The following is a 15249-nucleotide window of genomic DNA, read 5'->3' on the forward strand; positions in this document are numbered from 1 at the left end:
AAAACTTGTTATCAACCAAATAAGCTGCCTTCACCTCCTCTCACTTATGTGGGCCACATCATTGATCTTGAAGGTGGCCTTGTCATCCCATTAACAGGCAACAGGCTCTATGAGTCTCCTATGATTGGCAAAGTCCCTCCTGGGGAACACAGCAGCTGCCCATGGTGGCTGGTTTCCTCAGGCACAAACGCATCCTGGAGTGTCGACTCAGAGGATGGACCAGGCAGAGGGCAAACTGGGAAGCAGAGCTATCCCTGAGGGGAGCCATGCTGATAGTGTGCTCCCTCATCCATCTCACCCTCTTCTGGACAGGTGAGGCAGATCTCGGAACCTCAACTGGGCAAGACTCAACAACAATGAGGAATGGAGCAGCCAGGACCTCACACTCAAGGTCGGTGCCCCTTCCTCAGGGACCTCAGCACCCCACCCCCCCATGGAGCCCTCTTGTGTCTTTTCTCTCAGAAGTCATGTCAGCTGTTACACTGGTGCAAGACCTGGTAATGACTCTGTGTCTCCAAGTGCAGAGCGATCAGCCACCCTCCAGTGCTCCATGGAAGAGAAACAATCACTGACTACCATGTCACCCAGCACAGGAAGACCCAGGATAACACAATGACTTTCTTTTTTTTTCTTTCTTTTTTTTTAAGTTTCTTTAATGTTTATTTATTTTTGACAGAGAGAGACAGAGCGTGAGCTGAGGAGGGGCAAAGAGAGAGGGAGACACAGAATCTGAAGCAAGCTCCAGGCTCTGAGCTGTCAGCACAGAGCCTGATGTGGGGCTTGAACTCACAGACTGCGAGATAATGACCTGAGCCGAAGTCAGATGTTTAACCTACTGAGCCACCTAGGTGCCCCAACACAATGACTTTCATATACCGAGAAAGACCATCTATGGCCCTGGTTTTCAGGACAGATTCCAAAGCCAAACTGATGGTTCAAACAGCCAGTCTCTCCGTAAGATCTCTGAGGCATCAGAAAGAGATGAAGGATCTTACCACCGTGCCAGTGACTGCACCCTGCTACAGGTCCACTTCAGAGCAGCTCAAAACCATGGAGATCTATGTAGAATGGCATTTCCAACAAGATTGTGATTTTCTCTTAAACAAATAATTTAAGAAATGCCAGAGAAGGCTGGCATTCTTTGCCTTTCCTTCAGGCTGCCTATGTACTCCCATAGTGTTCAGACAGACTGGGGGGCCACATGCAGGAGAGAGAAGAAACAAAGCTAAAATCAGGAGTTGTGGCATTCACTATACACTCTTAATGATTTGGGGTTTTGCTGTTGTTGATGTTGTTTTGAGCTTCATAAATGATTTGACCCCATACCCAAAGTTCTTAGGGCATGGCACTTCCCAAAGTACAATAATGGGTGATGTCCAGTTTCTCTCTAACCATATTCACCAGAAACTCAGCTATTCTATAGGAGGAGGAGGAAGATTCCACCTTTCCTCCAGCATAAACAGTTTGTACTGTTGGTCATCTTGCCAACATGAAGGACAAGACTCCATCTCTAACATCTATATTGTCTTCATGATCACTCACTCACTGGATATGTCTTTTGCCTGTCCTTCCATCTCTACCTCTTTACTTCTTCTATATGTGCTAAAGACAAAACATTGACAAATTTATTCCATTAACATTTCTTCATCCTTCTTTGAACAGCTCAATTTAAACTCCACTTTAGGGGCACCTTAGTGGCTCACTTGATTAAGCGTCTGACTTCGGCTCAGGCCATGATTTCACAGTGTGTGGGTTCGAGCCCCACGTCGAGATCTCTGCTGTCAGCATAGAGGCTGCTTCAGATACACTGTCTCCCTCTCTCTCTGCCACTCCCCCACTGGCACTCTCTTTCTCTCTCTCAAAATAAATAAATTTAAAAAAATAAAACACAATTTTTTAAAAAGCTTCATTGGACTACTTCAGGCAATGTCTGCAATGTGTAGGGAGAACTTTCTCCAACTAACACTACTAGTCAAAGATACTGCCCTCCACAGTGTCAGTACAAAGAGACTGATAAGTGTTTGCCAGACACACAGTCAGCTCCAGTCGGGGCCTCTCCCTGTTCCACCGAGGGTCTTTCCAATTCCCCCATCTCTCATGACTCTGCCTGAAATATATATGTATATATTTCATGACTCCTCATGAGTTTTCATCATTTATCTCCCCAAACAGCTCATTCCAACCCTTCAGGGAATCTCTCCTTTTTACTCTCCATTCCACACCTACTCACTCTGTCCTAGTGGCCCGATTTCAACACAGGCCTGGCTTCTACCTCTCTGCCCACTCTGTTGAGTTGCATCTTTGGCTGAACTGTCAGCAAGGCTCAGGGTATTGACTCTTGCCCTTGGATAAAATCAAGTTTCCCAATCGCTATCTAGAACAGGCACATACTGGGAAAGGAGTTTGGACCCAACCTTCCTAGCTAGGATGCATCCAAGTTACCACAGAGGCTCTGTCACCACTCACCAAACCCACAGCCTGATACTTGTATCCAATTATTCATGTTTGAATGAACTATAAGTGGGAAGGTAGAGTGCATCCCCTAGACTAAAAGGTACAATTCTTCTCCCAGTTTGAAATCATGACTTTGGAAAAAGAATGACATTTAGAAGCTAGTTACACAGATGGTGTCAAAGTTTTGGAACCATAGTTTTATAAGGCCTGCAAGATGGATTCCTAGGAAGAGACCCAAGGGGTCCTTCTGACAGAGACTGGGAAGAATGTCTTTGAGGAGAAGGAGGAGGCAAACTACGTGGACAAATCCATAAAACTGCAGGTTAGCTGTAATAATAACTAACATCTGTCGAGTGCTTACTATATATCAGGTACTACTGAGAATTTGACATGTGTTTTATGATTTAATCCTCTCAACAACATTGTAATGCATTTTCTATTATTATCCCCATCTTACAAATGAGGACAGAAAAGCTAAAACATTGGAGGACATCGAATGTGATTCAGGGCAGGATAGGTCCCACAGAGGAGGCAGTCTCCAGGATGTGTCAGAAATAGGAACAGCAGGGGCTGTGCCCTCACCACTAGACCTATTCAAACTGATGATCTGTGACCATCTGTCAAGAAACTAGGACAATGCAGCAGTGGTCCCACATGACTTCTCAAACGTTTTCAGAGATTTTGTGATCCTGGCATAAGCCTCACACTGTCTTCTAAAATCATCTGTATCTCTTCATCTTTGAAATGGGGATAATGAGTTCCAACTTCACCATGTTGTTGTAAAAAGGTAACAATAGAAAGGAAATTGCATTACACATAGTAGCTATTCAGTAGATGTTACTTACCATAAGAAAGAGCAAATGATAAAATGGGGTAATCAAGGAGAAAGTGAACTCAATTACTGAGTGCCAACAACATGCAGATGTGAGCTCACTTAATTCTGATTTACCGATGGGGATACTGAGCCTCAGGGAGCCTGAGTGGCTGACCTAAGGTTACAGAAGCAGAGCCAGGATCTGGGTATACTGAAGAGAAGTATCACCTATAACAGTATCTGAATTACAGAATGGCTAGGAACAAGTGTGTGACATCCAGTCATCCGATGCTGCAGGCGTTCTTTGACTCCTGTCCAGTCCCCAGAAGAAGGGAGTGGAAGTGCGGGTACCTAACTCCTTCCATCTCCCATCTCTTCCTCCCTTGTTTTAAAACACCAGCTGCAATTTCAGCCCCTAAGCTGTTCTCTGGACATGCCCACCACCATCCCCCACCTGGCTGAAGGAAGACAGCTGCTACTCAGCCCCCTACCTCTTGGACTCCTGAGCCTCGCTCCAGGGAAGCAGCTCTTCTCCCAGGAAATGGACCCACATATTCCTCCCCTCTGATGTTTGTCAAAGGCAATATCTTTTTGGACTCCTTTAAGAGTTTCTGGGAGTATTAATGTATTCACTGCCTTCTCCTTTCCTTCTAAGAGGCATGTCTAGAATGGCAGCTACAGGGGCCTGGGGCTAGAGTGAAGAGAACATGAGAAATTCTATGGGTCTCTGGCAGATCCACAAGATGGCTAACTTTACCAACGATAGATATCTGTACTGTGTGGCAAAGTGTCTGAGTTTGTCTCTTCCATTTTTATTGACTTATTATCCTTATATGGAGGCAGCAAAAGGGCTCAAGATCTGTCATTTCCAGTTCTCTGCATTCAAAATGAGCAAACTGACACCAGAAAGCACTGCAGTGAATTAAGGGTTTAGGTAGAGTATTAGCTGCTGTGATGTCTCAGACAGGAAGTGCAGGCTGATAACTCTTCCATGCTAACAAAAGAGAGAAACTCCAGACTTGAGGCTTCTTTCCTACTCTTCAACATATTGCCCCCAAACAATAATTGAAATGGTAGGATTATACCTATACCTTTTTTCATCAAAGCACATCATTCAATCCTCCAGCAAATACCATCTCTCTTCCCCGCTTTATCACCATTTGATGTGCTGTATATTTTACGTGCTTATTTATTTCTCATTTAGCTCTCCATTGGAATGTAAGCTCTGTGATGGTGGGGATTTTGTCTGTTTTGCTCAGTGTCCTAACTCCAGGACTTAGAGTAAGACTGGTGCAAAACAAGCATTCAACAAATGCATTGAGGGGCACCTGGATAGCTCAGTCAGTTGAGCATCTGACTCTTGATTTCGGCCCAGGGAATCATCTCGCAGTTCGTGAGTTGGAGCCCCGCATCAGGCTTTACACTGACAGTGCAGAGCCTGCTTGGGACTGTCTTGCTTTCCCTCTCTCTCTGCCTCTCCCCTGCTCGTGTTCACACTCTCTCTTTCTCAAAATAAATAAACTTTCCTGTAAGCCTCCAGCGTGTCTGGGCCTGGGGTAGCCCCGTGCATTCCTACAGTGTTGGCAAGAACATTGGGAAATGGTTTGAGGCCTTGCCCTGCTCGGTCCAGAGCAAGGTTATAGAAATTTAGAACAGCTGGAAGAAAAGGAAAGAAAAGAAAAGAAAAGAAAAGAAAAGAAAAGAAAAGAAAAGAAAAGAGAAGAGAAGAGAAGAGAAGAGAAGAGAAGAGAAGAGAAGAGAAGAGAAGAGAAGAGAAGAAGAGAGAAGGAAAGAAAAGCAAAGAAGAAAAAGAAAGAAAGAAAGAAAGAGAAAGAAAGAAAGAAAGAAAGAAACTTTTAAAAATGCATTCAATGAGTAAATGAGTGAAGTATTTAGTGAATGAGCACTATGTACCCTATGCTGGACTGGATGCTGGGAGATGCAATCATGCCCAGGACTGGTGCTAACTTTGCCTTCTGAGATGCTTTCTCCAAGCCTCATCTGTCCACTAACAAAGTGCTATAAACCATAACAAGATTTTCTAAAAGGTTAAGAATAGGGTCCTCTAGAACACCAAATAACTTAGTTTTGGAGAGCAGACATTAGTGCTCCTATGTTTCTTGAACATTCCCTCCGAGAGAGAGAAAAGAAGAGGATGGCAGGCTTTCCCCACCTCCCCCTCCCTTTTTATTCCTAAGGCCTTGAGTCTTGAACAGGAAAAAGCTGAACATTTCTACTTTACTTCACAAAGGAGCTTTGTAAACTTTCTCTCCATGCAGGGGCATGGCATTTAGTAACCAAAAACCACAGCAACACATTTTCCTAAACTAAAGATCAATTCCTAACCCCCTTGTCATCCTTACCTCCACCACAGTCACTACCACCACATGATTTTGGTATTCTTCAAGAATGCAGAATCCCTGGGGGTCTTATTATTTATTTATTTATTTTTAAGCAATTCATACATACACAAATACATACATTGTGAAAAGATAACAGTGTACACTAGTGTGTATCAACTCCTGAAGGAGTTCTCTGGAAGCTCAGGGGCTCACAAGGCAGTAGTCAGCCAATGGAGGAGGCAAGGGCCAGCATGTGACACTCAATAGGAAAAGGATCTGGTGACAAGACAAAGGAAATCAAGCCAAAATGCAGCTGCTTGTGCTAACTTAAACATGGCAAGTTCTCCAACTCTGTGTTTAAATAAGAAATTGAATAGCCAGAAGGTTTTTATTTACCTGCATCCATGTGGGAGAAAAGGGAAGTTTAAATTATCTTTTTCTGGCTTAAGGGCAAACCCTCATGAGTATTTATAACTTTCAGAGAAAGAAATGTCTGTATAAATATATTACTAGGGCAAACACCTTATTAAGAAAAAAGACCGATGCATAGTCTAGAGCTTTGGAGACTGAAGTTGCTTTCAGAGAATGTAACAACATGCATCTCCTTATGAAATAACAATTTATTAAAAACCTACTACGTGCCAGGTACTTGTCTAGATATGCTGGGTGTACAGTACTCAGAAGCTCTTCAGTTTATTTTACTTTTTAAAAAATGTTTATTTATTCTTGAGAGAGAGACAGAGCATGAGGAGGGGAGAGGCCAAGAGAAAGAGGGAGACACAGACTCCAAAGCAGGATCCAGGCTCCAAGCTGTCAGCACGGAGCCCGATGAGGGACCCAAATCCTCGAACCATGAGATCATGACCTGAGCCGAAGTCGGTCACCTAGCCAACTGAGCCACGCAGGCAGCCATCTCTACAGTTTATTTTAGTGAAAATAAACACAAAGGAAAATAAGCAAGATAATACATGTTAGATGATGGCAGTTGTCTTGAAGAAGACTTGCAGGAAGAGAGAGCGAGATGTTACTTGGGCTCTGGAGGAGATAATCACTTTAAATCAGGTAGTCAAGAAAGGCTGCAATGAGAAGGTCCCATTCAATGAAGGCTTGGAGGAGAGCAGGGAGGGTAATATTTGGAGTCTGAGTATCTGCCGGACTTTTCGGGTAGAAGTAATATTTTCACGTCCAGGTTTGTGACCCATAATAGTACCAGCTTTTCTGTAGCCCTGGGGGAATAGGCAATACAGTCTTTCATTACTTGCTGGGATACCTTTCACTAATAGTTCAGACTTTCATTTTTCAAACCAAGTGATGGAATCCATTAATTAGCACAAACTGGGGAGGAAGCAGTCCTGAAAAGGTCAAAACTTACAACTTGAAAGGGAAAATGGCAGAACTGGATTACTGACAAATGGAATATGGGAGATGTAACATCAAGCTGTCTGCCTTCTCTTCGTACTTACATGACCACATTCTATGGGCTGATGAGTACCTGCCAACCATAAAAGGAGAGTATACAAATCAGATGATGCATTTCTCTTGCTGGTCCCCAAGAGGACTCTATGCCAGCTTCCCCAGGAGAGAATCTGCAGCCTCATCTATGCTTGCTGATTGAGGCACCTTCCAAAAACGGTCCCAATAGACAGGGAAGCTAAATAAAACATGTGTTCAACTCGGTGAGGTTCTTGGTTTTTCCTCGTCTCCAGCAAGCCAGCCCAAGATAAACCTGGGGGATTTGGAGTCACTGAGGAAAAAGCTGGAGTGTCTTTACAATGTCCCACAAAGCTTTAGGGATTGACCCTCCAGGGCTTCTGGGTGTGTCAGAACTACAAGGCTCAGGGTCGGCCCCAGAGTTAGTTTCCATCTTTACTCACCACCTGACAAAAGTGAGTAACATCATTCAGAGGCAGCGAGAAGGAAAATCAGCACCCACAGGGACAACACCAAGGAACGCAGCCTAAGTCTGCGTTGTCAGAAGTTCTGTCACATCAAAGGCTCCTCATGCATAAAGACTTCAAGTGTGTTTGCATAGCACATATTACAGTCATGAGGGATTGATAGAGGATTAACTGTCTCCGTGGTCTAGAGAAAGGGAGGAGGGTTTTTTTCATGCACGAGTTTGCAAATAAAGACACAAAGAACCACAAAGAGGCAGTTTAACTGGCACCAGATGTTGAAATCAGAGCAGAGACAGCAATCACATGCCTCATGGTCAAAATCAACTTAAAAATATGAATTCACAGCCCATCCCTTCCTGAGCATCCAAACCATCAAGTGTTACACGTGAAGGATATCCTTCTCAGCCCAATAGCCCTACTGCTATCCCCACAACATGCATGTGTGCACGCGCACACACACGCATGCGCGCACAGAGTGTTAGAACAGTATGAAACTTTAACCACTTCCTGGTTCGACCTCTTCAGTTGAAGAACTAGAAACTAAAGAATGGAGAAATTAACTGAACTCCCCACTGCTGGAGGCCCGCTCCAGCCGGTCCAGGGGTCCCTGAAGGATGGACGGTGTCGGCGAGAGAGAGTGAGAGAGCCCTGAGATTCTTTCTGATCACCAGGCAGGCATTTCTGCACTGTCAGTTTGGGTGTCTTTATTTATAGGTCAAATGATAACATGAGATCAGAGAAATGAATTTTTATAATTCCTGAGAATGTAAACTGGTGCAACCCCTCTGGAAAACAATATGGAGGTTCCTCAAAAAATTAACAACAGAACTCCCCTATGACTCAGCAGTAGCACTCCTAGGAATTTACCCAAGGAATACAGGAGTGCTGATGCATAGAGGCACATGTACCCCAATGTTCATAGCAGCACTCTCAGCAATAGCCAAAACATGGAAAGAATCGAAGTGTCCATCAACTGATGAATGGATCAAGAAGATGTGGTATGTTTATACAATGGAATACTACATGGCAATGAGAAAGAATGGAATCTGGCCATTTGTAGCAACATGGATGGAACTAGAGGGTGTTATGCTGAGTGAAATAAGTCAGGCAGAGAAGGACAAATACCATATGTTTGCACATATAGGTGGATAAGGAAGAAGTTAACGGAGGACAAAGCAGGAGAAGAAGGGGGAAAATAGTTGGGGAGAGGGAGGGAGGCAAACCATGAGAAACTCTTGAATGCTGAGAACAAACTGAGGGCTTAAGGGGGGTGGAGGAGAGGGGAGGGGGGTGATGGGCATGGAAGAGGGAACTTGTGGGGATGAGCACTGGATGTTATATGTATATCAACTTGACAATAAACTATTTAAAAAAAAGAAAGAAAAGGGAATTTTTACAATGGAAAACTCTTTGTGATAAGATGCTTTGAAAAGTGTACAAAAACAGGTTTTTCGGAAGTATTCTTGCAGAATTACCCCAATGATAGTGAGGTTGAGTAAATCTTACAACTACAGGAATAACAGGATGTTCTTAGTGAAAAACAGGATGACATACATATTTGTTCTAAGTTAATAACACTAGAATTAGGACATAGGTTAAGTTGTATATAGATAGGCTAGGAGTCATTTTGTCTCGCTCACAAGAGGATGAATGTTTTTGAGCTGGTTAATAAGTTGTTTGTGAAAACTTTTTTGACTTGATGCTGAATGTGCAAACACCATGGAGGCCCTAAATGTGTCAGCCTTTGTTTTTGGGTTATGTTTTAGCTACTCTTATCTATCCTCATCCCAGCAGCCAGTGTAAGGGGGAGTGTTTGTGGAATGTAGGCCTTAGGGAAGGGACTGCCATACATCACCAGTTAGAAAAGGTATAAGTATTAACTTAAGTTTTGCCCTTATCTGTTCCTTAACTCTAAATTAGGCTCTTTGTCTCGGGGCCAGGCTCAACTGTAACTGGTGTTCTTAACCCCCTTTATTATCTAAGTCTTGGATCTACAAGGCCCATAGGAAGAGCCTTTTTGACAATTATCCACAGTGCTTTCATCTAAAATCTCTTTTGAAGAGGTAGGAATATGTTTTTCCTTATGAGGTATCTGTGTGGGGAATATCGGTCTGATTTGGAATATTGTGAGGCCTAGTCAATACCAGGAGACTCATTTCCAACATGAGCCAGTTTTTCATTTCTCATGGCAGGAGCTGTGTAAATGCTGCCATTTCCTCACTGTGACTGTCATCCAGCAAGGCCAGTGTGGCTCCATTACACAACCCAGTACCCCACCATCACACAACCAGCTGTTGGCAAAGCCATAAGAGTGCAGGTATCCTAGCTCCTGGTCAAGTATTCTCTCCACCACACTCTGATACCTGGTTGCCACAGGAAAGCACCCTCCCACCCCTGTCTTTCCAGTCCATACCCCTGCTATGTTCTTCTCCCCTCCTGTCAGCTGGAAGATCTTTCTCCTCCCAGCCAAGGTGAGGCCCGTATAGTGTCCTTGTGGATGGAAGAGTAAGAAGTCTCTTCAGTGCTGTGGAAGTAAAGACCCCTCAAAGAATTACAAAGGGCTTGATGATAGTTCTGCCTTTGCTTTCTACCTCTTTCAGTAGAAACTCCTTGAAATCTCAAACTCTGCCCTGGGTCCTTCCTATGGGTGCCTAGCATCATACTGAATGCAAGCAAGTGTGCAGTATAAATAAGAAAGGCTAGGCTCCCTCCCACTCCTCTCAACCTAAGTAAACCCCACTTCTTAAGGATTCTTGCTCCTCGCTCCTTGTCCTCTGTCCCCATGCAGTGCCTCTGATCCTCCCTGTTGAGGAATGGATGGAGTAATGGCTGGAGCCTGCTTTCCATTCAGACACAAATTCCTCTCTCCTTTTTCCTCCCCAAAATAAATGAAGTCAACAATATGAAAATGCTGTCAAAAAGAGAAAAACAGGGGCGCTTGGGTGGCTCAAAAGGTTGAGCGAATGACTCTTGATTTCCTCTCAGGTCATGATCTCAGGGTGAGGGGATCGAGCCCCGTGTCAGGCTCTGCACTGAGCATGGAGCCCGCTTAAGATTCTCTCTTTCTCTCTCTCTCTCTCTCTCTCTCAAAAATAAATAAACATTAAAAAACATTTAAAAAATTAAAAACAATATTTTAATCAAATAAAATAATATATAAAAGAGGAAAAAAAGAGAACAAGAAAACAAATGAGGTGCTATGAGATTAAGAAAGACAATGTTAATACTCAGCACTGGTCAGCTCCTTCCACAGAATCAGTCCTGGCATGTTCCTGAGTTATCCCAAGTAAGTCTTGGAGAAATTAAACAATGTTGAAGTGTGGCATATGAAGAGTTATTACACATTGGGAAAGAAACCCTCTAGACTGGAAGCTGTGTCCAAAACCAAGTTCTACCCTGTGAGAACTTGAACCCATTCCCTTCCCCGGGCTCATTTATATAAGGTAAAGAGGCCAAAATTGATACAACTTGAGGTCCTTTCCAGTTCTTACCCTCTGTGACTCTATGATCAGTTGTCCACATTTCTTAGGAACTGAGAAAAAGAGAAAACATTCTGAGATTTTAGCAAAAAGAAGCTAAAAATGAAAATCTCCTTGAAATGGAAATCATCAACAACTGTAAAGAGGTACTAGTAATAATAATTGATGGCCTGCAGTCATGGGGGGTACTTTTCTATCTACAAGTCACTGCTTAAAGCAGTTTACATGTTTTAATTTGTTTAATCTTCACAAAAACCCATTGCCATTATTATCCTAATTTTACAAATGAAGGCAATGAAGCAAGGAGAAGTCAAGGTATTGCTCAAGGTCAGACTGCTTGTGAGGGCTGAGCTTGGACACAAGCCCAAGAAGCCTGCCTCCAAATGTACCATGCCACACAACTCAGGAGTCTTCTTTTTCTGGAGCTTATTAAAAGCTATTTCTTAAATAATATCTGTGGGCGAGAAAAGTGGGCCTTGTACCTTCCCAGAGTCCTTTCTGACTGCAGTAGGCTTTACTCTGTTAAAGGAAGCCAAGTAAGGAAGGCAGAACTATTTCTGATTGGGTGCCCATGATTCTACCCTTACATTTTGCATCCAAGACTGATAGCTTCCGTGGCATGTCTGTTGGCACCTCAGTCACCAGCCTGTGGCATCTGCCTGGGCTTAACTTTCTCATACTGGTCCTTTCTGGTAATGCACAAGTCATCATTTTTGAGGTAGTATGAGATAGGTGACTTACAATTCTTATCAGTGCCTCCTCTTTTCCAGAGGTCCAGTCACTACATTCTCAATCTTCAGAAAGCTCTGCCCTATATAGCTTTCAGGACATTCTCCTGCAGGGCCTCCCCAATCTTAAGGTACATTTAATGCACCTTTTTAGGATTAGAGAGATCTTTTCCCACCCTTACAAAGGAACCTTTGTAAAGTGGGGCTACTAGCCTATGAAGCATAACATTTGTCCATCATCATGCTGACCAGGCTGCCTACATGGGGTTAGTTTTCACTATAGTACCTGGCCAAGAAAACCCAATTCCCCTAAATGAATCCCAGTGATAAATATCCTCTATCCCCATTTCAGTGCCCAGGCTTCTTCCTTTAAAAAACTATAGGGACCTTATCCAGGGGAACTGGAAAGAAAAGCTAGGGAAATCAAAGCTGTTTTCTTGCCAGAAATGCATTTTCTGATGGGAGAAGATAGGGAAGAGTACCTGTGCCAAATCACATGCTGGAAAAAAGCTATCTGAGATCTGGGGAAACTTCCACCTCCTAAGTAGAGCTAGCAGCCTGTTGAAAAAAGGAAGGGTTGGGGGGAGTCAGAACTCTTACTTTCTTTTGTACAACTTTAAAAAGTCAGTGAACTTCTTCAAGCCTCGGATGCTCATCTGTACAATAAAGAGTTTATATTAAATGATCTCTATGGTCTCTTCAGCACCACTAACAAAGGATAGCTCCCTGTGCAGGAAGAGAGACCAGGAAGAAGCCATGGGACAAAAGAGATCAAATTTGACAAATTCCCAAGATTGGGAAGCACAGATTTCTGCCTAGCTGATTCCTTTATGTGACCCAATGAGGATAAATTTTTTAAAAAAGAACTAAATGAAATACACTCATGGTTAATCAAAGGGGATTGAAAGTCATTGCTAACCTCACACCTACCTTGCTTCGCCTCCAGCTCACCTCCCTTGAGACACTCCTCCTTCTCTTTAATGCCTCATCATGATTCTCAAAAACTGTGATCACTCAAGGTTGAAGCTTTTAATCTCCCATGTATAAAAGGATATGCAAATAGAGTTCAGTTTCCTGTTGAGTCTCTGCCAAGGTCTTAGCCTGGCAGTTCTGGGAAAGGAGCCAAAGATCTCATATTTCTTGGCTGTTAACATTCTCCCATCTGTGTTCAAGTCAGCAGCCTGGGCTTCAGGCTATAGCTTGTCTTCAGACTTACACTTTCCTAGATTTTCTAAAGGAACTCTTGATAATGTTTCCACAAGAAAGTAACTTGGCTCCCAAGTACCCAGAGAGAGGATTATCTGATTATGTTTTGGGACAGTAAGAAAAAGACCAGGAAGTCTATATTCCCCTATTATAGCCTTAGAATCCAATCTTGTAAGCTACTTGAGGTACTGATATTAATTTGGTCTTAGGCGAGACTTGCAAATAAGTCATCTGTGTCTCCAATACAGGGTGCCCCACATCATACAGACAAATGATGAGAAAGGCAAGGTCCTCAGGTATAACAGCCCTGAACAGCATTCACAAACAAAGGACCTGAAAAACACAAGACATCTCACGTGTTTCTGAGCCAAAAGGTTCCGCTAAACAAAGAATCAGGGATCAGACAAATTGCCCCATGTCTCTCTGATTGAACTCACACAAAATAACAGCTGCCATTTTTATTCATCACAAGGCATTCAGACCCGAGTTTACTGAAATGTCGTTACCAATATTCTGATGGAAAATTATATGTTCCAAACTATGCTAAATCTAACCATTCTCTAGGCATGGAATTTTCTCTTTTTATGTTAATGCTCTGGGCTATTTGTGTTTTCTAGTATTTCACTTCTGAAGCTAATTCCCAAAGTGCTTTCCTGTGCATTTTTATTTCCATTACAAGGTCAAGGTTCAAGTTAAAAATTTGAATTTTTTCAGAAATCTCTATGGGGACATTTCCTTTCCCATTTCTTCATTATCCCAGGCAGTTATCAGAAGCAAAGAGCTCAAGCTTGGACTACCTTGGGACAGTACAACATTAATAAAAAATACCCTTAGTATTATTGTTCCATACCTATCATTCACTTAATGTCTTCTGCAGCATTAATTTCTAAATATCTTTCTCTAATCTTGATCCTTGGACTTCCTCTTTATAATGTCACACTTTCTTCTTTGAAATGTACTCACAGAGTAGTGATACCCTACAAACTTTCCACTTCTCAGTTTTTCCTTCCAGTCTCCCTCATCCTGAGCTTTACATCCCCCACAATAATTGTTCCCAGATCATTTGCATCTCAACAGGGAAACGACACAAACCAGGTCCCTTCCTAGTCCTGTTCTTGCTTCTCAGTCCAACCCCAACACATCCAAGTCTAGAAAGTTAGCTCCACCTTGCGCCACTTGTGGGCATTTTTCTCAGAGATCTGTCCCTGGAGCAGCATTTGGGGACTGAGCCTGAACTTCATTTATATTATGACTCTTGCAGGTGCCAAATTCAGAAAGACTTGAAAGTTTCTAGCTAACTCCAGGACCAGCTACTTCATCAATGTAATTTGCCATACACATTGAGAGGAAAAGTTTGGGCGATCTACATATCACTCTTATAAAGGCTCAGAACTAAATCTTAGATTCTACAGGATATATAGATCCTATGAAACTCCAGGGCAAAGGTTTAAATGCATCAATTCTGTGGACTGTAATAGGAGCTGTCCAATCATATGCCTTCTTTGGAAGAAAGAAGCATTGTCACCTTAGACAACTCCAACTCTCTGGTCTGCATTTGTTCTCCTAATACCATACCTCATTCTACCATGTATTTACAGCAGATCTAGTTTAACCAAAGAAACCTGGAAAAATTCAACATACTCTTGTGTTAGTCTGGAGGCTCAAGGTAAAGTAAATGAATCTGACTCCAAGAGTAAAATCTTCCCCTCTCTCCAATGCAAAGACTCCAAGACCTATGAATAAAGCAGGGCACTAACCACCTTACATTCCATTTGGATATATTTCTCCCAGTTCCTGTACATTGTTTCTGCACAGAGAATTCAGTGATGAAAATTGAAGATCTATCCGACATACAGTAATTAACTCAACTATCAGTGCAGATTGAAAGGGATGGGGAGACAATTTTGCACTGAGATTTATTAACTTCTATTTTCATGAGAAAAACAATAGAGAAACTTACTTCCTACAATGCTTTCTTTCTGTATAGATTGTTTGTGAGGAGGGGTTAGGATGGTTCTGTCCTGGCTTTTTGGCTACCACAACCCGTGCCATCTGTCCTCCATTGCATCTGGAGGAAGGATTTCTTTGTTCAGCATTGTTCACACCATCACACTGATCGCAATAGTCAGAACTGACTATACAGATTGACTAATAAACCTGGAAAAGCCCATGTTCTAAGGGAATGGGTGGGACCTGGCTGCTGGGAACCTGCTCACATCCTCTGCTGACTCAGTCTTCTACCAGCTGTTTAATCCAACAGATGCATCTTCCTTAAGAGGCACAGGAGACCCAGAACATCCACATCCTGTGGTTCCCTACCCCTAAGCC

At 42.9% G+C, this 15249-nt stretch overlaps 1 non-coding gene and 1 gene segment (V, D, J or C); both read left to right on the forward strand.

Moving 5' to 3' along the window:
* The first annotated feature begins 266 nt into the window (after window positions 1-266).
* Window positions 267-15249, forward strand: part of LOC144236661 (T cell receptor delta constant-like) — a 48223-nt gene continuing 33240 nt past the window's right edge. The window contains 3 exon segments of the C gene segment in view: window positions 267-312; window positions 463-628; window positions 877-1025. Of these exon segments, the coding sequence occupies window positions 267-312; window positions 463-628; window positions 877-1025 (361 nt within the window).
* Window positions 4795-4926, forward strand: LOC144236807 (small nucleolar RNA SNORA9). Its single transcript, XR_013336656.1, has one exon. It is a non-coding gene; the product is annotated as a small nucleolar RNA SNORA9 (small nucleolar RNA).

The sequence above is a fragment of the Crocuta crocuta genome, unplaced genomic scaffold (genome assembly GCF_008692635.1).
Source record: "Crocuta crocuta isolate KB4526 unplaced genomic scaffold, BGI_CrCroc_1.0 scaffold175, whole genome shotgun sequence".
Classification (NCBI taxonomy): domain Eukaryota; kingdom Metazoa; phylum Chordata; class Mammalia; order Carnivora; family Hyaenidae; genus Crocuta; species Crocuta crocuta.